We start from the raw sequence: 26,530 nt of genomic DNA, 5'->3' as shown, positions 1-26,530 counted from the left end.
TAAATATGAAAGTTACATTTGTTTATATGCCATTTGTTTCAATGGACTAAAATGAAAGGGAATCATTTCTTTAAATTAAACACACTTTTTTGAGACGCATCTTTTTACGTTGATATTTAAAATATTTCATTAAAAAATATGAAACTGAATATTAATTACATGACCTTTGAAATATGGTTTGCCGATTCTCAATAGTTCTTTCATTTTTTTTAATAGAAGAAAATTCAAAATTGAATTAAATTTAGAATTATAAAGATAGGAATCATTTAAAAATTAATTCACATAAAAAGATATTTATGAAATTATAGAGATGATGAATTCTTTAGAAAGTAAAATGTTACTATGCTACCAATAATGAAAATTCCAATTACTTTTTAGGGTGAATTTAAAATATTCTAACGCTTGTCATCACAAAATGGTAACAGTAACTTTTATCATTTGAAGAATAATTTCCTTGCCATTTTAAAAATAATTATTTGTTATTACCTACAATTAAATATAATTGTACCCTCATTAAATATTCTTTATGACATTGGTTGGTGAAATTTGGATTTATGCCAAGGTAGCTAATACATTTATATCCTGAAAAATGGGAATCAGGAATTTAAGATAATTTCAGTTTTTAACAACTCATAAAAGTTCATGACAATTTCCATTACTTTCATTATAACTGGGATTATTTTATCAGTCATAATTGTTCCAAGCGAATAAATTTTGATTTCTGCAACAGTTTGTTAACGTATATTGTTGTTCTCGCATGGTATATCCTTTACTCAGCCCGTTCAGAACAATAACCTGAACAATTAAACGTATACTTTGAACCTAGCTTAAGACGAACCAGCCTGGAGTTGTGCCACCATTCAGAAACGGATCAACAAGTCTCTGGAGAATAGCTCTCCCATTGGGCCGTATCTTCCTTTCGCCCACTTATGATGATGCAGAGGACCACGTTTTCGCACTAAACTCACGTGACTCATCACCACTTACTCCAATTATATCCAATAATTCACGCGGTCCCGCTTTTTGACGTCTTTTTCTTCCTTCCAGTAAGACTGACTGACTGTCATTGAAGTGAATGCCGTTTCGCAATGCGGCAGTAAAACCTTTTTCCCATTGTTAGAACCTCCTATTTCTTCTTCCTTTTTTGCCCTAGACAGTTCGATTGTATGCGACTGTCAACATGACATTGGTATGTTTCACCACTTCGATTCTGACGGCATTGTTGATAGTGTACGCAGCTGCCACTAGGAATAATACGACGACTCCCGGAAGATATCGAGGTAAGTTTAGTTGTCGTCATTAACTTCTTTTTATTTTCTGTTCTATTTCGGGAGATAGTGTCAATCGTTACTTATGGTGATGACAGGGTTAGTAAAGAGATGAATATAAATTGGAAGGCTGTTGAACTTGCGATGTGTTTTGAGATTAATGTATTATGAAAAAAAATAATCATTAATTTTATAGCAGAGAAATGTACCTGTGAATATTTAATGCATTTTAGGTATATTTAAGATTGATTTGAATTCTGAAATGAATTAGGATAAATTAAATTAAATTTGGATTACTTTTAGAAAAATGGTATTTTTGAACTTTTATAAAGGTTATTATAGTTACCATTGAATTATGTGGAGATGAGTTGTGTGATTTCGTAGTGGATTTTAATTTGGCAATTGTAGTTATAAAGAATTATAGTGCCTTTAGAGAAATATGAGTTAAAATATTTTCGATTTATATGGATTTATATGGATTTATATTTTCTATATTATCATGAACAGATCTTAATAGCTTTGTTCTTCAAAAAAATCATATTATTCTTTTAACCCTTTCCAGTTGGAAAAGTAATTCGATGCATAATTATTTACCTAATACAAAAATTTGTGTATTTCTCTAAAAAATAAATATACTTAATTGTTTTAAGAGGAATTTCTTTGAAAAATTAATCTACATCATTTTATAGGCGTTTTTAACAATTAAAATTGAAAAATAAGTAAATGAAGCGTCAAAATGTAGCACCGTATTGAATGGAGAGCGAGAGGCACTGTCCGAGTGGAAAGGGTTAAATATATTTAAACTTCCAAGAATATTTTGAATTCTGAAATAAGTTTCAATTAATACTTGAAGTATAATCGAATATAAAATTGAAATAAACTAATACTTGCGCTTGTATTACATGGAAGTACAAAGTTGGTGTTTTCGCTATTTTTTTATGGTTATACTTGTCATTAATTGTAACTATTGATAATGTAAAAAAATGTGCATTTATATTGGATTCTATTTAAGATTATGAAGATGGAATTAATTTTGAAATATGTATTGTCCTACATTAAAATACTGTGAACCAAATTTGCAAACGCAATTTATTCGTGGAATTGTAATGTCTCTATTGCCATGTATAATATACGATTGCCACATTTTGTCACAAAATACTTTATATAGTGGTTGCAGTTGCATTGAAATTTCTCATACTTTTCTAGATATGGATTTTGACTTAAAACACCTCGGTATAACAGCGGATATATGAAAAAAATAGTTATGCAATTATTGCATAACTGCATCATTTTATTCAAATATAAATCATAATATAGAGAATTTTTTAGATATATTTTTTCAAAAAAGTATTTTACCTCCATCAATATTTCGAAATTTTTTAACTTTTTAAAAATTAATTTGCTCTGTCTATGATACCAATCAAAACCAAGCCTTTTGATACATCTAACGACAATATGAATCAATCAGGCGAGTTAAATTAATTGAGGTTTTTTAACATCTTAAAGGAAATAGTGTTTCTTATTAGGTAAGATTCTTGAGAACAAATATGGGCGCCTTTGAAGTTAAATTTTGTTATGGATTCTGAAAGAAGGACATTGAAGGACTTTTAATATATATTATACAATATTTATGAGATATGTTTATTTAAAAGTTTTGCTGAAAATGGTGTCAAAGACGCTCACTTCAAAATTATTATTGAGATCTTTCTTTCTTATAAATGATTAAAAATACTTGCATAATAATTTGAATTTTGATGTCGAAACAAACTGAAAATTGTATTTATTGATTTAAATGTAAAGTGCAGTTAGTTAATCCTTTTAAATTTGAATCGTTTGTTAGTCTGTCGTCTGTGGAGAACTTAATTAACTTTATTTTCTTTCTTACTATCAAAAATTTGTAAACAAATTAAATGAATCCGATGTTTGAAATCTAAATTGTGAATTTGTCGATAGAGATAATCAAAATCTATTTATTGAAGTGTATAAGTGAAAATATATTTGGATTAATTAGTTTACAACCAGTACTATAAAGAAAGATACAACTCTTTGTTTTGAAGGATATTTCTAAACTTTATTAATTGATAAAATGTCTAATGCTAAAATTTTTAAGATATATATTTTAATTCTAATTTCTTTTGAAATACTTAGTTAAATTGCTTAAATAAAAATCAGTTTTCATATATTTTAAAATTTAAAGTCTTATATGGTTTGAATTTGGTAATAATTCAATAATTCGGAACTAATTATGGTTTTCTTGTCTCTTAAACTTTTCTAGGGCCGTGGGAAGTATGCTTCCCACCAAATTTATCAGTCTTCGTATGAATTTATGTAGGTTGGCATAAGTTCTGACAATTTTTTTTTAGAAAGACAAACTTAGATGCTTTAGTTCTTTATTTTACACAACATGATGTGTCTTGATTTTATAATTAACCAAATTAATTAATCAAATTAAATTTAACTAATAAGCTAAATGAATCCATTTTCTTATTCTAATTTCAAGCCTAAAATATTTTAACATAATATGACTAGAAAAAAATGTCTCTTTAAAGGGTTAAAATAACATCGTTTTATTTATCGATTTCCATACAACACAAAAAAAAAACTTATTTAATCAAACATTATGTAAAAAATCACAAGAATATTTATAATAAACCAGATTAATACACGGAATGAAGAATTTTTTTTTTTTTTTTTTTTTTTTTTTTTTTACTTAAGCATTTAAATTTAGCATAAACTTTTCATTTCAAATATTACAGTATTCATGAATTCAATTCATTTATCTAAATAATTTAAAATAGCCTTTTCCTTTTTATATGAAATGTAATAAATGAATTAATTGCAGAATTTTCTTCTGCTAATCTCATTAATAATATTTCTGTGATAACTTGATTTTCGAAAATTCTTTTCTGTTCCCCTAGATTTAAATAGAATTCAACTATTTTTCCAGCATTTAATTTATTTTGAAATTTAATTATTAATTCTAAGTTTCATTGCTGCAATTTTAGCGAAAAACTAATTTCATTTTCTCGCTTGAACGGATCTAAAATTCCAAAAGACACATTTTTTTAAATGAATTAAAATACCAGGAGAATATTTTATTCAATTTGCAAGCTAATAAAATATTCATTTTTGTTTTATAATGAAATGAAATTCGAATAAGATGTATTTTCACTGATTTAATCTTTAGAAAATAATTAATAAGTACGTTTTTAAAATCAATAGTACGATTTAAATGAAATGCCTGCAAAAAATCTAAAATGAAATGTGCGTTTCCATTTACAAGTCAAACATAGGAACAGAAATTAAATTCTTCCGTAAAGTTCTATTCTTAGATTAAACTTTAAACAGACGGTTAACTTTGAAATAACTCTAAAATTCTAAAAACTTTAAAATATTTAATAATGAAGTTTTCTAAAGAAGTAGCATTTATTAAAGTACATAAAACAGGTTTTTTTTAAAAAAAACTTCCACATAACAAAAGACTGTGAGGAATTGATATCTCTAATCCCGATAACAAGAAGGATTGAGATACAGGATGTCTCAAAAGTCATAGAGTAAACATCAAGAATTGTTCAAATTACAAAAATTAGATACTTTACAAAGAGATTTTTTTGAATTTATTATATTGCAGAGGGAGACGCTGCAAGGCATTTTATGTCGGTGAAGTAAGCAAACAAATGTTAAGCCAAGTTAGATGTATGACTATCAAATCTTACATAGGAAGGCAGGCAGGATGGAGTATGAACAGCAAACCTCTTTAACACTTATTTTGAGTGTTCAAAAGAATTGAATTTCGAGGTGATACGCACTTCGCATGCCTGTTATTCATACAGTTTTTTTTTCTTTTGGTTGTAGCATTTCAGTAAGTCTATATTATACATTTTGTGCGTTATATTCTTTATTTTATTTATTTCAACTGCTTCATTGGCTTAGAACTCCATGATCTATTAAATAAAAAACTGCTTTCTGTATATTTAACAGATTTTTAAAATGTGCTTTATTATTTTAGAAACACCCTGTATAAAGATTTATTGTCTATGATTAGTCATTATTTGCACGGCTTCTTGAAAACAACATTTCTATACTGACCATTAAGGGCTATTTACAAATCCAAATATTTTATTGTAAGTTTGTCTTCATACACAGATATCTGCTTACTATTAAAATGAATTAATTAACACAATTGATAAAAAATATATAACATAATTAATTAAAAGATTAAAGGACTCTCATTTTGTTATAGATGTCAGTCTAATTTTATATGTGTAGTTTCATTTTTTATTACAACTTTTTGCCATTTGCTTTTGCTAACTAAAGGGTAAAATACAGTAACTTTTGGTTTAGTGTGGAAATCTATCCAATTATGCAAGCTTCGAACTTTTCATCTACAATATCTTAAAACTGTGAGATGAAATTAAGATTATCCTAAAATAGAAATTGAGACACATGGATTGTGAACTTTTAATCATGATAAGATCACAGATCTTATCACGATTAAAAATTCACAATCATACACATTCATTATACGAAAGTCATTATTTAGCATTCATTTGCATTCAAATGGGATGTTATTCTCATCAATAAAATATTGCAAATGCATTGAAACTTATCGCGATAATATTGAAATGTATCGCCGACGATCATATATGATTCCATTGTGTGATGTGAAATATTTCATCATTAATGAAAGATTCATGCTCATCATTTATCATTTTTTAAAAATATAAATTCTGTTCCAACTTAGAAAATTTAGTATGGTGGATTCTAGAAAATATAACATGCACAACAAACCACAATTTTTATTTCCATTCGTCTTTACTTTGTTTTAAATGCGAAGTTGTTACTTTAAATTTTTTTTTCGAAACAAAATGTATAGGAAAAATATAATTTCATTTTAAATAGTTAATCCTTGGTTAGGCGACTAAACGAAACGATTAAGCGATTAAACAAAAGAAGTTAAGACAATCACAAAACTGACTTTAGTGTTGTGATCGATTTCAGAAATGCATTGTCTTCGCCTCTGCGTAATTGAACGTATTTCCTCTAAAATTTACTAAAAATCTACAATTTTGATTTAAGATGTTAATTAAGATGATACCGAATTTTATCTGCCTTGACCATTAATTTTTGAGTTATAGTATCGTTTTGTTATCGACTTAAAAGACAAACAAGAAATTCTACAAAAAGAATTAACAACAAATATTTTTTCTTAAATCAGAGAGGTCAAAAATAAGAAGATTCATCAATAGATTCCTATCTAACATTTTGCGGTTTACTACGTTTTCTCCTGTTATACATCATATATAGAATTTTCAATTATCAATAAAAGCGAATGTCTGTCTATGTGTGTCATTTAAGGTCATTCTGTTCGAATGGTAATTACAGAACATGCCATTCGATTCAGAAAATTAAAGTTTTGCAAGAACAAAGTTCGAAGATTGCAAATGTACCCCAAGAAGAGATATTTTTGAAATTAATATCAAAATATTTATAAAAAATTAAGCAAATTTTTAGTATGTTCCTTAGATAAATATTATCACAGAAAATATATTTTACATCCAAAAATTCAAAAAGTTATATTCTTTCGATTGTTGTGTAAAATTTACTTAATTTTGAAAAATATTTTAATAAATAATTTGTAATAATACATGCCATTATTGCAACGATATTAAACTGCTTTCATGATATCTATAGATATTTTATTAAGTTATTTTATTACATTGCTGTATTTGACGCCACGATGAATTTTTGCTTTCCTCTCTTTATTTTTCATAAAATTTGTGATATACATTAACAAAGAATTCTAATATATTAATATTTCGATAGTTACAAAATTTATACTTGCAATTTTTTTTAATGTTTGTCAACAATATCCAATTCAATTAATATTGTGTTTCTCTTTCTCATATGCAATTATTTACTAATCACTATTTCAAAGTTCATCTCATTTGAAGAAAGAAATTGAAATCACATCACCGCATGCAATTATATGTTTAGATGATGCTTCATATGACATAGAGATTTTTATGAACCTAAATAACGTAACAAATGCAAGCGAATAAATAATAATGTCACTTATTGCCAAATATTAGCGCTATTTGCCAAAATTGGACACTTATGACGCTCTATTGAGAACCTCGAGATCAATTTATGCATAAGATTTATTCAAATTAAATATAACTATATATTTGATCAAATTAAATACAACCATATAAGATATTTGATCAAATTAAATACAACTGTATAAGATATTTGATCAAATTAAATACAACTGTATAAGATATTTGATCAAATTAAATACAACTGTATAAGATATTTGATCAAATTAAATACAACTGTATAAGATATTTGATCCAATTAAATACAACTGTATAAGATATTTGATCAAATTAAATACAACTGCATAAGATATTTGATCAAATTAAATACAACCATATAAGATATTTTATCAAATTAAATAAACAATTTAAGCTTAAGTAAATAATTTTAAGACATTTGATCAAATTAAACACAACTATATAAGATATTTGATCCAATAAAATACTTAACATAATTGCTTCGATTAAGATACTTTACAAGAGTGAATCTTAGCAATGTATGTCTATTTTCACGTATGAAATTAATAATGCTTTAAGTGGTCTTGTTTATTTTTGCAGAAGTATGTTTAATATCCAAACCTTTTTCCAGTGGAATAACTAAAAAATTGTTGCCATTAACATGGATGACTCCTTTCATAACTATATGTACCTTCATCCTTTTTAAAGTTATTGTAAAAAATACTGGTTCTTTCAGACAATATATCTAAAAACAGGTTATATTAGGTTTAAAATATTATATTTAAATATGAACACCTTTATGTTCTCAAAATAATAACTGATACCACAACAGAACTAGAAGATCCATTTTAAAAATCTACCACATTCAAGCATTATATTATTGTTATTTTTAGAATGGAAAGATACTTCATTTCGGAAAATGAAGATACCACAACATCTTGCGACTGAGATTTTATAAAAATGTTTATATATATTTTATTATTTTTTTGAAACAACAGCGGCAGATAATATATATCTACTAACACACACACACACACACACACAAAAAAAAAAAAAAAAAAAAAAAAAAAAAATCCTAATCTTCCTCTTCTACGTAAGTCGGTCAAAATAAGACATTTAACGAAAAGCCTGCTCTTTTTCTAATTTTTCTTTCACAAAGCTCTTGTTAAAGCTGATAAAAGTGGCGTAAAAGTAAACAAAATTCATAGCAACGTATTTTTCCGAAAAGTAAGAGTTAATATTTTTCTCAATTTATTTTAGTTTTACGCCCTTTTGTGCCGCTCGCGTTTTAATCTTAACACTACCCCCTCCGCCACCAGGCGTGTAACGTTTTGTTATTTTCCCACATAGTATCCGAATAACGCTAAGATTGATTATTTGCACGAGAGAACCTATACTGTCTGCTTGCTAGCCTCACGTGGTAAAAGAGAAGCAGCATAATGAAAAATTTACATTTTCTGCTTCTCTTGCCTGCTACTTTCTCTCTGGTACGAAGATGACGAGCTCGCGTCAGTTTAAGTTCTGCTTTTTCTTTTTTGTTTTCTTTATCGTTTCTTTTTTTTTTTCTATTGCGTTTTATTTGTTATTCTTCCGCTTAAAAACTGGTCATAAATCATTCTTGAGAATTATGCTCGACCGAACAATGGCGGAGTTTTTACCGGCTGGATGTTAGGAAGGGACTATATACCTCCGCGTCGTTTATGTGGTTATAAAGAGTATGATAGTTAAAAATACGTCCTTCGGCCAGAGAACAGATGAAAGCAAATTATTGCGCGGAGGAAGACAGCAAAAAAGAAGAAAAAAGTAAGCCAGTGCCATTACTTCAATGTTACAGAGAGAGTGTACTTAAGATTTTTATTTTCCAAGCTCTCTCGCTTTTTTTCTTAATAAATAAAGGTAATGGTAGTTAACAGAAGACCGTTTTTTTCACTTGAAGTAATTAATTGCGAGCGAAGTTAACGTTCTGTGTATTTAAAATTCATCTTTTAATTGTGTTTTGTGCGTTTAACTCCCGGTAGCTTAATGTTTTCAAAAAGAATTTTAAGTTTTTCAAAAGACGTCGTGTCTTTATTTATATGTTTGTAGTCTTATTTTGGGAAATTCTCATCATTTAACTTTGAAAAAGTAAAGGTGACTTTTCAAGTTTCCCTTTGGGTTAAAAATAAACATGACATTTACATTTCATTTTACTTATCTGATTTAGCTTAAAGAAAATGAAGCTTTAGTAAATAATAATTCGTATTTTCATTCACTTTTAGAACAATGGATTGCCTCAGTTTATTTTTGGCAATGTAGTTGATATAAATATTTTAGTTAGTAGTACACAAACACTAGTTATTAGTGCACGTTTTGGTTAGTTCCACAGAGTAGAATATCAACCATTTTAAACAAATCAACTTTTTTTTTTTTTTTACGTTCAAACTTTTCTTTGAACAATCTTAAAACTTTAAAACTATTTTAAGAATGTAAATGAATTATCTTCATTTCCTGCAAAACAAGTTGGTAGACAATCACTTAAACAACAAATTCAGATGAATACAGTATATGAGCCAAACATGTGATTGCAGGCTCTGAAACTTTACAATCGTGACAAATAACAAACTGTAGGAAATTTTTCATGATACGATTCATGTTTGTAGTCTCTCCTTCCAAAAAAAAAAAAAAAATGCTTATGGAAACATTACATTCCGTCATTTCCCCAAACAAAAAAATTTCTTAATCTGATATTTAACATTATTTTCTTTGGATCACATAATACATAACAGGCAATCATTCTCAAGTTCTAAAAAAGTACAACGACGAAAGAATTGAAGAAGCGATTAAAAGAAGTTTGACAGGGTAGTTACTTAAAAGAAAACGCAAAGGCTGGCACTTTTCTTCGGTATTAGAACTCTTTCTTTATCTTTTGAAAAAAATAAAAGAATTATTTTCAATTGTCTTAATTTTTAATCAATTGTCTATCAGATAATTCACATCCCAGTTAATTCATTACTAGGCATCTCAGAATCTACTATATCTATATAAAAATAGATTTGTTTTACAAAATTAAATATATATATATATATATATATATATTTACTTTGAATTCAGAGGGCTTTTTTTTATAAGCAGCACATTTCTTTTGCATTTATTATTCTTATAATTATGGTTAAATTTGGTAAATAAGTGCATTCTTTCATTATGCTTTTTTATGCTTAAGTTTGATAAATCAGTGAATTCTTTTCATGGCGCATTTTTTTTTGTATGAATTAAGTTTGAATGACATTTTAAAACCACATTCTATGCCTTAGCCTGATTGAGCCGATCTGGATATCTATTAAGATAATGTATTTTTATTAAATTTCAGTCTTGAATTAAAACGGAATGGAAAACTGGAAATTGAATTGAGTCAAGAATAAATAATACTGTACAATTATTATTTTATATTTTGTTGCAATATTACTTTATATTTTACAATATGTATTGTGTTATCTATACGGTAGTCTTTTTTTTCTTTATTCTTGCCTCGAAAACAGGATATTAAACTCTCGTTTGGAAACCTTTATCAAGCTTTGTATTATTAAAGCAAAAAAATTCATCTGATTTTTTTTTATCTAACTATCCCCATAGCATTTTGAAAATTGAATTGTGATTACAATAGAAAGCATTTCCTTTATTTAAGTAAGCGAGGTACGAAAAAAAAAGGAACTGTTTTAAGATTCCACAGTTATTTGTGCTATGCAAAATCTGCAGTATTACTTTCATATATGTATAAATTAATGATTATTTTTCAAAAAGTTAATTTGCCCTAGTTTTATCAATTACTTTTCTTTAATTACGGAAAGCACTTTATGAGCTAATAAACCTCAAAATAGTTGTGAAAACTGTTGATACAATGATTGTAAAAGAAATATAAATTTAGGTATCGGTAGCAGATTAAATTTTATGGCATAATCTCCGCTATAAATTTTAATGCTCTTTTATCTTATTATGCAAACGTTTTTGGTCAATCAATGAAATATATGTCTTTCAATTCTTAATTCTCTAGCTATGTGTAAGTAAAAACATGACATTTTTCACGCTATATTTATGATTAAGAAAAATTGTGTTTATTCAAAATCAAAGAATGAGTGAACCATGTCAACATTTCTTTATTGAATAAACATATTTTACAGCATTCACCTACATTTTAGAAATATATCTTATTTTAAGCAGGTAGACTTAATATCATGCATTAAATCATGCTTTACAAAATGCTATTATTTAGAAAATATTAAGAGATATTCATTCCAACAGTAAACTGGCTGGAACATTCCCATAATTTTGATGGCATTTTAAAATCATCATGAGCTCATTAAATAATTGTACTTCTTCAAGCATTTAATCGCATTAATGGCTAAAAATTATTGAGATGACCGCTCCCGTTTAGCGTCGCCTCATTTTCCGAGTCATTCCACCAACCAAGACATGGCAGCAAGTTCAGTGCTTTAATACATTGTAAGATTCTCCAAAGTCATCCACGCCTCATAATGCTAATTTTATAACTTTCCTTTCCATATAATCAAAGAGGACGGCAAACATGTTGCCCATTGGCCTTCTCGAGTTCCTCCTGTTTTAATAGTATCTGTAATCATTATAGCCCATAGAAACTGTTTAAGACGTTACCGCGTCATAACCAAGCAAGCGTATAATTCGAGGGAAACTAAATTGGTTTTGCCTGAGTTCGGGAGTTTAGATTACGGAAAATCCACGAAAAGGTTGAAACTTTATGCTCTAAGATTCTGGCCGCTCTGGGAGATGTTTATTAAATATTGCAGCGAATATTTCAGAAAGTCGAAATTGATGTATGAACAAATTAGAGGAATTTAGTTAAAAAAAACGAATAATGCAAGCTTTAAATTATAGCTAATTAATTCAAAATGTATTAGAAATCATACGTATTTAATGGTCACAAATTTCAAATTTAACTAGATGCATATAAAGTGAAAGGAAATAGGACTGTACAAATAGCACGCAACGTTTTTCTGATGAAATAAAAGTGATTTTTCCATTGAAATGGGTATTTTTTGATACTAAGATTTCTATTATGATGATATTGAATTCATATATATTTTTAAAAAGATAAGTAATTGAATTAATCATTTTAAAGCAAATACTGCTACTTAATTTTTTCGAAGTTGCATTGTTTTATAATTAATATCTAAAATTACATTTTAAAAGCGCGATCTGCTTTTTTTTGGTACAATTCCGTATAAGTATTACAATACACTATAAATAATCCAGTAGATATCAGAAGGCTACGGAATTAAAGAAAGTTCAATTTGGTGAACGATCATTCTAAAAAATCAGATTTTTTATTGCAATCTTATGCTGATTGCACAAAATGTTATAAAAATTATCAAATTCAGTACGAAATCATAGTATATCTAATAAATATTACAAAATATAAATTAAAATTAAACTATTCACCTCGTTTCAATTGCACTGTTCCTCGAAATTCAATTGCAATGTCTTGTTTTCTTTAATGCTCGATATCTGTGCTTCTGAAACCTTTTGAATATGCTGCTGAATTGGATTACTGACAGTTGCATCGAATATTATCATCTATGAGGGCAATTACTTTAAACTAAGATTTATTAATGGTGTAAAAATGTTACAAAATCTACCGAAATGTCATAAAATATATCAAATGAAAAAGAAAATTGTACTATATTTAATAAATGTTACAGAGTATAAATTAAAATTATTGTATACACCTCGTCAAATTCCTTGAAATTTGAATGCAGTCTCTCATTTTCTTTAATGCTCGACATCTGTGCTTCTGAAACCTTTTGAATATTCTGCTGAATTGGATTACTGACAGTTGCATCGAATATTATCACCTATGAGGGCAATCACTTTGAACTGAGTATTATTAAATGCTGTATAAATTCGCTTAATTGATATATATTTACTATTCATAATTAAATACCGGTAAACTAATTTTTGACATTAATGAAAATAAACTTTACGTTAAAACTTTTACATTAATTATTTTTTTTTTACTTTCGTTGACTGAAAATGAACTAAACAATGGTGAATAATATGTCTTTTAAACAACTATGTTAAAGGAACTCAGGATTCAATTTTATAAAATAAAAATAAATTCACAATATCATTAAGGCATATGGTTGCCCAAATTTTCAATACTTCAAACTTATCATCAACAATTTCAGTACTAAAAAAACATTTGGAATATTCATTCAGATTGTGTCTCGTCGATATAATGATGTCTTTTTTTCACTTAACCAATGATATAAGTAATAAATTCGTTTAATTGATACACATTTATTATTCTAATTGAATACCCGTCAACTACGATTTGACATTAGTAGTGGAAAATAAACTTTAAGTTTAAAATTTTGCAGTGATTTTTTTTCTTTACTTTTTTTGATTTAAAGCGAAATAAACAATGTTGAAAACTATATCTTTTAAATGGCTTTATTAAAGGAAAGCATTCAGTTTTATAAAATAAAGATAAATTCACAACCTTTTAAAGCATATGGCTGCCCAGATTCTCAGTACTTTAAACTTATCATCAGCAGTTTCAGTACTAAAGAGAACATTTAGAATATTCATTCAGACTATGTCTCTTCGAAATAATGATGTCTTTTCTGACTTAACCAAAATACTTATTGCATCCCACAGAATAAAAAAAAAAAAAAAAAAAGGAAAAACTGAAATACTCCGCTCCAATACAGTATGAGCAAGTTCAATATAATATGTCTTAATTTTAAAAAAAGAATACTTCCTGACGAATGGCTTCTGAAGAGAATACCAATTTATCTTTGGACTGTTTTCTCGCAGACATCAGCTAGTTTTAACTAAAAAAAAAGTAGAAGGGACCCTTTTGCAATGTTTTATATGAAATTAATCTTCCCTGATATCGCTTTTCCGTATAAAAGGAAAAGAATAATAATAATAAAAAAAAAGTTCAACCGTCTCGACGTTTATAGATTTCATTGTGCCTTGGTTGTTTTCACTGGAAGAGAATCATTAAAGAAAGGAAGTCCGGTGGCAAGAGTGAGAGAGGAGACTATTGAACTTTCTAGTCCATTTTTTTCTTTCCAGTAAGATGTAATCTATTGTAAGTCTAAATTGATTATACAATTCGTACGAGCCCTACTCCATTGTTTAATTGCTTGGCAAATGAAAAGGGGGCTCTCTATAATTACAGTACCATAAATTCCTTACCCTAGGTTCGATTGAAATTATTTTTGGGAGAGTTATATTTAATGGCCATAATTAGTGGTGCGACAGAAAAGATTCTAATCAGTTCTCTTAAACAAAGGGACGTTAGAATTAAGGTTCACTGGTTTCTCCACTATTTAATTTGAACGTGGAAGAGCTAAATGCACAAAGGGTATGCGCAGTTTAATGCGATTTATAGAAAGTCGACTATTTCGGTGATTGAATAATTCTAGAATGTCGAAAATTCATGAATTAGGTTCCGCCTCATATATTTCCTTCATTTATATGAGACAAATAGTGATAATACATTGGCTGAGTAATGTTAGTTTTTCGCTCTATTGCACCGCAGTAATGTGTTATGAATTATTTAAAGTAACCTGATCTTTCAAGATGGAATATTTTAATTTCGAACTCAGTGAACTGAAAGCATAGACACTATCAGATAAATATATACAAAATTATGAATATAATCATTCAGTTAAGAATTGTAAAGATAGTATCCAATATCGATCATTTTTACTTTGACTAAATGATAATATATAATAGCGCTCTCAAAATTTAATTTAAAAGAGAGCAGAGCATGACGAATGGATGTTTCTTATTCTTATTTGTATTTCTGATAATGGTAAATATGCTTCCTAGGAATTCTTTGAATTAATCCGTTTTATTGTAGAGGCATTATCAAGCACATATTCATTGTTTAAAATACCTGCAACCATCAGTTTCGGACTATTTTACCCGACTGTGGGGTACGCTGTGAATTCTTTCTTGAATTCAAAGGGTACGCAGTGAATTCTTTCTTACGTCTAAATGCATTTTCTTTCAAATAATTATTTTCCACTTTCTATTTTGAACAAAATTACTTGCTTTAATTCGAAACTTATGGACTTATTATTCTCACAGCTGGTTCAATTTCGTAGACTATCCACGGTCACCAAAGTCGCCAAATTATCTGATTCTGTGATAGTAGGTGTATTGCTAAATAAATGTGATTATCACGTGCTCTATCATTTATAATAACACGATTTTGGTGAATTCAAATCGCATATACAAAAGCTAATTCACTGTAAACATTTCCTTCTCTATTAATTGACCTCAAATTTGGTGAAATTAATACCATTTGGCGCAAGTCCGAAATCTAATAAAAAATAAACTTTTTCTCCACAATTAATTCATCTCGAATTTCGTGAACTCAGCCTTCTTCTTGCGCATGGACAAAAGCTAAATAAAATGTAAACACCTCATCCTCTATTAATTCCCCTCGAATTGGTGAATTCAAGGCCTTCTGATGCTTGTATAGTAGCTATAAAAACTGTAAACATATTATCCTCTATTAATTTACCTCGAATTAGTGTTAATTCAATCCTTCTGATGCTTGTACAAAGCTAAATAAAATGTAAACATCATCATGAGGTGATGTTCATATTTACATCACTTTTTTACATAAAAGTCACTTCATGGTGCTGTTTTATGCTAATCATTTGGTGAATTCAACACCTTTTGATGCTTGTATAAAAGCAAAGAGGTTTCCATACCCATAAATAGACAATATATTCAACTGCTGCCCACTAGCTACATTCGTTAAATAGTATTTCAATATGGGCAATTTTCCTTACGGGTGGAACAAATGATATGCTTTTAATTTCTTTTTTGCGTGCCATTTGATATTGTTGCCGCACGAGAAAAATAAAATGTCTCCTTCTTTTCTTGCCACTACGCAGAGAAAACCTGGTAATTATACTAATTATCATTTATATAGATTCACTGCCATTTTATATCGTATTTCTGTAAGTGCCGCAGCATATTACTTTTTGTGAAAGAAATACATTGCTATTTTACCATGCATGGGATAGTACAACATATATTTCTTTCTATGATTTAAAAGGGGGAACATTTCATTAGTAGTTTGTAGAGATACATTTAAAAAGAAATTGATTCAATATGTCATATAAAGTTGTCTTCAATATCTAATAAAATGAACCATAAAAAGCTTAGTGATTTGTCAGTAATTACAGTTTAATAGGGTTTATAGATAGTCAACTTTCCGAAGGTCGAATTATTCCCTTATAGGAGTTTGAGACATTATATGCTTTATGTCTCAAACATATTTAAGTGAAGAAACTGCTGCATTCTGAAAGAATTATTTAAAAAGAAAACCTAAATATGTGCCACTGTGAATGAAGATGATAATCTACCTGAAAGATGTCGAATCTTGACAATCATTTGTCAAGATTTGTCAAGACGATAGCATCACAAACGTAAGGAATTATTTATAAAATAAATTATTTCTAGGCATTTATATCCCTGTATTAGAAGTACAAAAGGTAATATTCTGGATAAATAATGATAAGGTATTTACAAAAGAGCGTTATTTCTCCTATCTTTGGCGAAAAATCTTTATTTTCAGCAACAAATTAGCCAAAAAAAACTGGGAAGTGGTAAATAAATACTATTGAGTCTATATAAATATCAAAAACAGAAATTAATAGTGGGAAAAGTATAATACACATGTATTGAACTTTTCAAAATATTTTTAAGAATTAATAACAAGTTTAAAAGAATATATGTATATTATTGTTACAAAAAGTATCTATATGTACTAAACTGGAAAGGCTTTACAATTCCATAATTGAATTTTCATTCTGTATTGTGTGTGATCACTTTACTATATCAAGACACCAAATTCCTGGTAATAATTATCTCTGTAAGCTATCGTGGGGTAATACTGCAGAACACACTCAGTATATATATAAATTCATGTAAAAAAATGCAAACTGTTTTAATATATTTTCATGTAACTACTTGTTAAAATTACGTGATTATTTCATTTAATATAATATCGACGCTGCACATGTCTATTTGGGGACGGAGATCGACATGTTTGACACTGGTCAGATGAAATGGGTGGTACATGAATGGGCACTTACCTCATTACACTTTTGAATGACAAGAGAAGGATTAAAATATTTAATCGATTATAAACCACTATATCAGATTTAGTCTTAATTAAAAAAATTTGATTATTGTCAATGACATGCATTTTTTTCTGAAGTATCGAAGAGTAAATATAATTATTACTATCTGTTGCATTCTCTGTGTATTATTAAGGTAACGTTTAAAACTAAATTCTTGGTGAATACGAAGCTTAATGTTATTTATACAGTAAATCAGCTAGTTAATGATTATTACCTATTTGTGAAGAATATTGAAACTTCTCGATTATACGTGTATTATAATAATTACGGTTTAGAAAATGGTTGGAAGATCCCCTACCATTGTGATTAAATAAGGAAATATATTTCTCTTCATGGGAGTATTATACATAAATATATATATATAGCAATGAATTAACCAATCTTAAGTAAGAAAAAGTTTGAAAACGAAACAAAAACAGTTTCGAAATCGTAACTAAAATTTATAACCTATTTAAACTAAAACCAAAAAATGAACTTCGTAGTATTTAGAGAGCGCAATTGCAGCTACTTCTAAAACACAGATGAATTGATACAAAAGTATTAGAATCAAGTTAATAGGAAAAACAAAAAATCAAAAAAAAATTATAAAAAAATATAAAAAAAGAATCCGGCCTGAAGACTTTTTCAAGGGTCACCCTCAGGCAGGGATTCAAAGACAGGGATTTTTTCTGTGAGGAAATACAGACATTGTCTAATAATGATTCCTCGTGACCCGAAAATCCCCTGAAATTATGCTCAAGAGATATACCATTTTAACAGAAAGAAAATATAAAACAACAAATTAGAAGAAATTAACCACAACAAAGTAAAAATATAATAACAAAAATAACAATAAAAACAAAAAATAGCACTAAAATTAAAAATTAAAAACGAAAAGGCCAGTACATACCATCAACAGTCAAGGAAACTTTAAACTATCGATTGTGATTCCCTGTTTTTAAAAAACTAGCGGTAAATTATGTAAACAGATGTAGGCTCCCAGTGCCATCTATTGAGTGATCCTGGATCACAGATGTAATCCCTGTCTTTGAATCCCTGCCTGAGGATGACCCTTGAAAAAGTCTTCAGGCCGGATTCTTTTTTTTTATATTTTATATATATATATATATATATATATATATATATATATATTTGATTTTTTGTTTTTCCTATTAACTTGATTCTAATACTTTTGTATAGCAATGAATTGTTATAGTAAAACTATACCATCTGAATAACAAACCACATCAAAATAGAATTGTATTTATCATTTCTAAATCAACTGCTTGATATTGGTAATTGCTGTTTATGGACATAATACACTAAGATACGTGGAACAGAAATCGTGCTTATTACTTACTATTTATTGGCAACAGTCAAATGTAAACAGATCTTCTTTTGAACGTTTCAACTAATTCATTAAACGTTTTTCCGGCTGCACTTAGTTCAGAGCTTTGTTTAATTTATTCATGAAGCTGCAAAATATTATTACAAATGCTCGAAAAAAGTATTAGCTGGTTTCAGTTTTTTTAAAAACAATATTCTAGCGTCAAACAGAAAATTTAATTTAGCGCGAAAATATGCTTAATCGTCATCAGACAAATAAATATGTCTTATCGTTAAAGTATGAAACTCATTATTTCACCCAATGTGGTATTTATTTCATAAAATAATTAAATATTCTATGGAATAATAATTAGATCATAATCAGTTATTTTATGAAAAAGTAAGAATTATATGAAATTACTGAATTATCCGCCTTTAAGGTGATATCAGAACAAATTTGGTAAGACTTTAAATAAATGTACGTTTTCTAGCAGAGCACATCAAAATCGTGTCAATTTTCCAAAACTAGCCATTTAGATGGATACCAAATATATTTTAAGTCTATTACTTTTACATACTTAGCGATTACTTTTAGGGTTTTAGAGATTACATTTGGCGAGAAATCGCCAAACATAATTCAGCTTTGAGGACAATACATTGATCTTAATTCTTAAACATGTTTTAATTTTCCGGAGCAATAATTTGTTGTAGACATTCCCTTCAATTCATATGTTTCATTAAATAACCTGGTGAAATTTTAATTGAATGCATCCTATATTAATAGTTAAATATCTTAGAAAGTCATTATTTTGGACAGACTGGTCGTCAAAGGCGGCTAGTGTGGAAATATTAAATAAGAATCACATTTCTTTGAATATTCTCTGAGTAAATGATTGCACTATATTAAAGAATAAATTAGTTAAATTGTTTAAATTTCTACATGCATGTCAGTGTGTTTATTCACAAAAGTCATAAATCTTTAAAGTAAACTGTACAACGTTGTTTAATGTTTATTTCAAAAATTAAAACATCTTTTCTCGAAATATCCGGATATGCACTAATTAAATCACTCATATATTAAAAGACTTTGCAATTGATTGAATAGTCAACAAAAATCAATGACGGAGAAGCTACAAATTGTATACAATTACTTTTCAAATGCTTCTGACTGTGTTCATCGATTGAATAAGTTTCTATTTTGGGAGAATGTTGAAATTTCATGAATAAGATCCCATCTGTATACCTTAATGACTCTGACATGTAATGATAACATATTGCCTTGCCATGAAGTCATTAGTAGAAGAGATTTATCGTTTTGCTTTGAAAATTCCTGAATACGCCATAAAATGATGGAGTTTAAAACGATAAACATCATTAAAGCTGAATGCAACGTATTGTGCGTAGCTGTTTAATCATGGAGATTGAATAAAAAAATCCATGGTTGTTTTGCCTTCATTTTTTTCCATCCTTAACAGAAATGAATTATATTCAATGAGTTTTTGATAATAAAATATATAAAGTATAATTTATTAGCTAAAGCCACAATTTCTATGAGTTTAATTTAAAGTATTGATAGATTGCAATTATGTACAACAGTTAAATTAAACTTTCTAACAAAATTATCATTATAAAGCAAGCTTTGGGCTTCATGTTTAACTCTTTGAGTTTAGGTAAATTAAAAACGGTCCCATCTTTTGTTTAATTTTTATGCATGTTGGGATGTATTTTAGCAGACCTTTTTTCAAAAGGTCTGATGACTTTTCATTAAATCCGAGTTATCTTTTTAATTGATTTCTGATAAAATCAAGCCTGCCTGGACATCAAACCTGATCATTGCAAGCGAATTGTTGGTCGCTAGAACCAAAGGATTTTCTATGTATTTCGATATGGGATAATCCAGTCTTCATTATTTTGATCATTGCAAGCGTGACGATCACTAGAATCGGCGAAGTTTCTACGTATTTTGATATGGGAGATCCAGTCCTCGTTATTTTGATTGCTAAAAGCGAACTGTTGATCACTAGAACCAACGAATTTTCTGTATATTTCGATACGGAGGAATCCTTTCCTCACTGTTTTTACTAATACAATATATTTATCATTATGTGCGTGGGAAGAGAAATAAGAGAAATCTTCTGTAATACGTTAATCACCACTTGAAAGAAATTTCTCTCAAGTAGAATGTATTTGTTCGGGTTATTTGATTACACAGGTTTCATGTAGTCTTTAACTTTTTTATACGTAACTATCTCAGCGATAAATGTACAGTAATTACATAACTACATGATTAGGGATAAAGCGAGTATGTTCTCTCATACAAAATGATATATTTGATCTTGTATTAATAACATGTTTTTCTTTCCTTTTATTGTTGACTCATCGTGTACTGTTGAGCTGCTTGATGACGAATATCTTATTTTTGACTTATAATCCTTCGTATAAACTTGGAATTTATCATCCTTTTTCATTGGATAATATGTATCTTTCAATTTTTGAAAATATCTTCCAAATCATGCACCCATTAATCTCTGTTGTCCTTAGAAACTACCCACATTCCATTAAAAATTACTTAAAATTTATCTGAAATTATATAAAATTTGTCTGTGCTGTTTTTATATGAAATAAATTATAAAAAAAAAGGTTTTGTGGTGCAAGCAACCTCATGCTAGATTACTTTTCTTTTTATTGGACTGCTAATATAATAAAATTACGAATATAAACTAAGAACTGACACATTCGAGTTTCGTTTCGCCGGGTTTGCTTAACTGTTTTAATCTGGGAGTCTGCTTAAAACACGCTTTACAATCAAAAATATTCGTTTATAGCTTAGTCCAACATAAGTTTTTCAGTATTTTTGTGATTCTGTTTGTATAAAGAATAAATTATTTCTCGCCACCCATTCGATCTAAACTATTTTCTGCTGTTACGATTAACGCGTTAGAGACCAATAAAATTTACTTACTTATTACTTCACTTAATGAGTACTGAAGAAAACCCGATTCATTTCTAGTCCAAAAATATGATAAAGTTATTGCATAAAAGCAAAATACGTGAATAAATTAAATATATTATTGTAAAATTCATGTAAAACTTTCTTATGTTATTCTAATGTAATATTTTTAGTAGATAAAGGGCACCGAATTAAGAGACTTAAAAAAATGTTATTAAACTCTTATTTCATAGAATCCATTGTGCGAAATTTTAAGCATCGTTTGAACAATAAATAAAAGGAATCGGAATATTTTTCATATCATCTGCTACTACATTTGTTAAATTCGCATCGTCTGCTAGAACTATTACTAAATTGATATAGAAACTAAAGAAACAGATTTTAATGCGATATTAATACTGATGAAATGCGATAAACTGATATTACTTTTTATTGTATTCCTAACATATTCTGTTAACATACATATGTAACATGATCTTTTAGGTGGAGATATGGTAATTTCTTTGAGATGCATGAAAACTATCTATCCAAAATGCTGTCTAAGATACAAAAAGAAAAATAATAGTGATTATAAAAAAAGTAATGGCTTAGCTTTTCTTGTGACTATTTTTAAAATATAAGTTCTTTCATATAGTTTTAAAGTAAAAAGCATATTAAAATCAGAAACTCTCTAATTGTAACACTTTAAGTTAACTTAAATCAAAACCTAATAACAAAAAAAGTACTACAGACATCCTGGTAATATTGTTTTGTGAATTAAATTAATATTATCTAATTAATAAATTCTTGAAGATGACATTAACTACTGCAATTCTCCAATCTCAACTTATTCTTGTGTTTAAAGAAAAAAAAATAAAACCACATTCTAACTTTCCATTATTTTTTCAACACAGAAAGATTTTGGTTTTCCGTGTTCAACAGTCTCACCTGTAATCACAAGTATTCATGAAAATGGGTTTCAAATCTAGTTTTCTCTATTTTTTTAGTTTAATGACGATGAAATGTTTCTGCTATATATAAATTATTCTGCGCCAACGATTAAGAGCAGAAAATACTTAGATGGCCCCAGAATTTTTTAAAACTATAAAACAAACTCTTTAATTCAGATTTTAGCTATTAATTTTACTTTAATATAATAATATTAATGCTTTATTAGGGAACAGCACAGCTGCTATTTCGAGCAGACTTCTGAATTTTGACTCCCGATCTATTGGTGAGGATGACATCTCTGATGGTACATTTTTCTCTAATTTTCAAGTCCATTTCAGAGAAGTTTTGTCGTTTGGTCTACGGTATGAGCTTTGGAGCGTATCCTCGTATCCACTTATAAGAGGGATCTTTTGTTAAAATCAGCTTTCGAATCTGAAACCCTCTGGTCTTGAAGCTCAAACCTTACTTATCTTAGATATGAAAATGCTTTATAATCAAAAATGCTCACTAATTAATTTTAATTTTGAATGCGAGAATCTGAAACATTTATTTAAAACTTTTTGTTAGAGATGGTATGTTATCAATATTTGCCATAAATATCCAATTCTCGTATTAAAAATCTATTATAAGAAACAGTGATAGTATATTTTTAAGAAATAATAATGGATTCTTTGCATGTTCAAACTGTTATTTTTGGTTTTTGAAGAATAGTATAACAAAATTTTATTTCGATTCGTAACGTACAAAAAGAGAAACCTGATTCATATTTTTGTTCCTGGAAGTAAAATTCAAAAACATATGGATTGAATTCCATACTTCATGTCTATCTCTTGGCAGTATATTTTATGCTTCTTTTATATGTTCTAAGATTACTTTTCCGTTCGAGTTTACAGAATAACATATTTTATTGCCGGTCGTTTAAAATAACGGAAGCGAACTTAATATTGTCCAGTTTGTATTGCATTACATTGGTTGTGAAATCACGTGCAACTAAACACTTATTGCGAAAAAAAAATCGGAAAAAGCTTTCATGTAACTGTTACAAGGTTTTGCAGTATTCAGTTGAGGTTTATTCTTTTCCTTCATTTACATTAAATAATGAAATATTGTTTGAAATGTGAGAATATAAATAGTAATATTTAACATAAAAGAAGTGTTCCCTTTTGAATTCCATATGGTAGTGCATTATGACTAATTCTTAGAAAATAATTTCTCAGTAGAGTATAATTAATACCAAGTGTATGATTCAAATATAATGAAGACTTATTGCATTATGTATAACACGTGTAATAATCCGTCAAAAATACAATTCTTTTTATTATTATTATTGCAATGAAATTTTGTTTTTGCCAACGGTAGGATCAAGGTTTTTTTTATTAATGCTTACTGTATAGAAAATATGCAGCTGCAAAATATTCGAATAATAAGAAATACCTGAATTAGCTCTTTGACTCCCACCGGGGGGGGGGGGGGTCCCTCAAAAATTAGAACGAGAAGCTTCCGGTATGGTGGTTGGATCTCCCCACCCTGGTGGGTACAGAAAAAAGTGGGGGTTGGCTATCTCCCATCGATGACGAGGCGTACTTCCCACAGGAATGGTTGTACCGTGGCTGGTGATGGCCCTTAAAACTCAACCACAATTCCCGCCAGTATCGTTGCCGCGGTGGTCCGGTCATTCAGTGTTTATCCGTGGGCTTACGGACGGGTTGGAGTGCTTAGTTAATAATGCTTTATAGCTCTTTGATCACAAATTTGAAAAGAACTAGTTGCTCATATATCTAAGGAAATCTTTTTAACTTCCGATTGTGCAAATGTATCTGCTTTGATTTTTCCCTCGTCTCTATCATATAAGAATTAAAGGGAAAAATTAAAACAGTGCCTTGAGTTAGCTTTATGGTCAGACTATTTGAAATATTTGATATGAATAAATAGGCACATTGAGTTTTCAATTAAATGTAATTATTCTTTGACTCATTCGAATATAATAAAATAATCATGTTTTTAGGAAAAAATTATATTAAAAGTGTGTTGATTTTGTTTATTCACATGAATTTGTTGGCATTCAACATGAAAATAATTTTTGAAACATGTGACATGTACTGAGAAGCAGTCACTTAAAAAAAACAACATTAAGTGCTATTTAAATATGCAGCATCGTGTAATTTTTAAAATTCAATCTTGAATAATTATTCATTTCATTTCTTGAAAAAAACCTATGTCATTTAACACTATCTATCTTCTAACATTTTGAATGCTTGATATAAAAGACATTTATCATATTTCCTCACTATTTAGCCTAAATAATGATTCATTGTTTATAACTTGGTACTGTGCAAGGATATAAATAGCTAAGGTTGTTCTTAAAATTAAAAAAAAAATACAGATATAAAAATATTTGTTTCTTAACTCACATACACTTTCCTTTTTATTTCAACGAAATAAGTTTACTTAATTGAACAGAAAAATCTGGTAAGAAATTGTAGAGTATCTTTAAATGATTTATGTGCATATTTTTGGAATAGTTTGCTTTTCTGTAAATCTAGGTCGCTTATTCTATAAATGGAATACATGCTGTTAATTTTACTATATTTTCAATAGTATGTAATTCAGTATGATAAACTTTAGTTTGCAAAATTTAATATAAAAAGAATAAAATTGATTTGCTTATACCTTATAATCAATTAACTCGAGTTCAATTTCAAGTTTAACTGCTTTCATACTAGCTCCTGTCTTTTTAAAGTGAGAGTAAATTCAATCAGATATCTTTAAGGGCCAGGATGTGTGGTTACCCAATCTTATCTCTTTGATTCCGGATTGGGGATTTTGGGTAAAGCTGCAAATACTTAGCGTGTCATTGGTAAACGTTAGCTACGATATATAGATCTTTGGCTTTAATATAACATTTTTAGTGATTCTATCTAAAAAAATATGTATTTTTAGATGCCTTTTGGCCATTTTGCCATCAAAATTTAATACAAAACTACATTTGTAGTCACAGGCCATACACACCGAATTTCAATTATTGTATTTATGCAATATTGCATTTAACTGCATGCGAAAATACAAACCGTTAAACATTTGACTGGTTTTTTACAAAATTTGTATTTATATTTTAATTGTTAAATTAGTGCACCAAATTATATGCACGCAACTCTTTATGGTTTGTCTTTATGAAGTCGATATTTGAATTCATGTACTCGAGTAGGAGGGTACTCTGTATATTTTTACTCTAATAGCCAGACAGGCAGACTTCTTTTTAATGGATTTCCTTCAAAATGTGATAGAAATCGGTCTAAAGGCCATAAAGGTCATGAGTTATTGTGTTTATATATACAATATGCATGTACAATAATTCATATGAACAGTATGAATACAGTATGAATATTGTGAATATTGTACACTATTCATTGTACACTATACATACAGTATGAATATTGTGTACATAAACACTGTTGTGTTTATGTATACAATATGTATGCTACATACAAGACATACCGTCAATCGTTTGATAGATTTTGTACAAAATTCAATGTATCAATATTTTAGATGCTAAACTAGTGCACCAGAATTCATGTAATTAGCTCTTTGCGTTTTGCCTTTATGTAATCGATATTTATATTGACAAATGTACTCTGTGCATTTGTATTCTAACATTCAGATTTCTTTTAAATGGATTTCCTTCAAAATTTTGATGGAAATCGGTCTAAAGACCATATACAAAATTTGATACTGCACTCTTCTATTATTTATATTCACAAATTATATAAAAATCTGGCTCAAAGAGTTTTCGACTAATAGTGCTTATAGACAGAACAGACATAATGCCAAAAATGTGTA

At 28.3% G+C, this 26,530-nt stretch overlaps 1 protein-coding gene across 2 annotated transcripts in view; it reads left to right on the top strand.

Moving 5' to 3' along the window:
• Positions 1 to 769: 769 nt before the first annotated feature.
• LOC129984658 (nephrin-like) overlaps positions 770 to 26,530 on the top strand; it is a 386,728-nt gene continuing 360,967 nt past the window's right edge. Inside the window, exon 1 of one of the 2 annotated variants that reach the window (XM_056094579.1) lies at positions 770 to 1,280. In XM_056094579.1, the coding sequence (XP_055950554.1) occupies positions 1,181 to 1,280 (100 nt within the window). In that variant the 5' untranslated portion in view covers positions 770 to 1,180. The remainder of the gene's footprint in view (positions 1,281 to 26,530) is intronic. The other variant, XM_056094580.1, reaches the window with a different exon arrangement.

Source organism: Argiope bruennichi, chromosome 9, assembly GCF_947563725.1.
Source record: "Argiope bruennichi chromosome 9, qqArgBrue1.1, whole genome shotgun sequence".
Taxonomy (NCBI): domain Eukaryota; kingdom Metazoa; phylum Arthropoda; class Arachnida; order Araneae; family Araneidae; genus Argiope; species Argiope bruennichi.
Note: the sequence above shows the minus strand (reverse complement) of the source record. Positions and strands in the feature narration are given on the sequence as shown.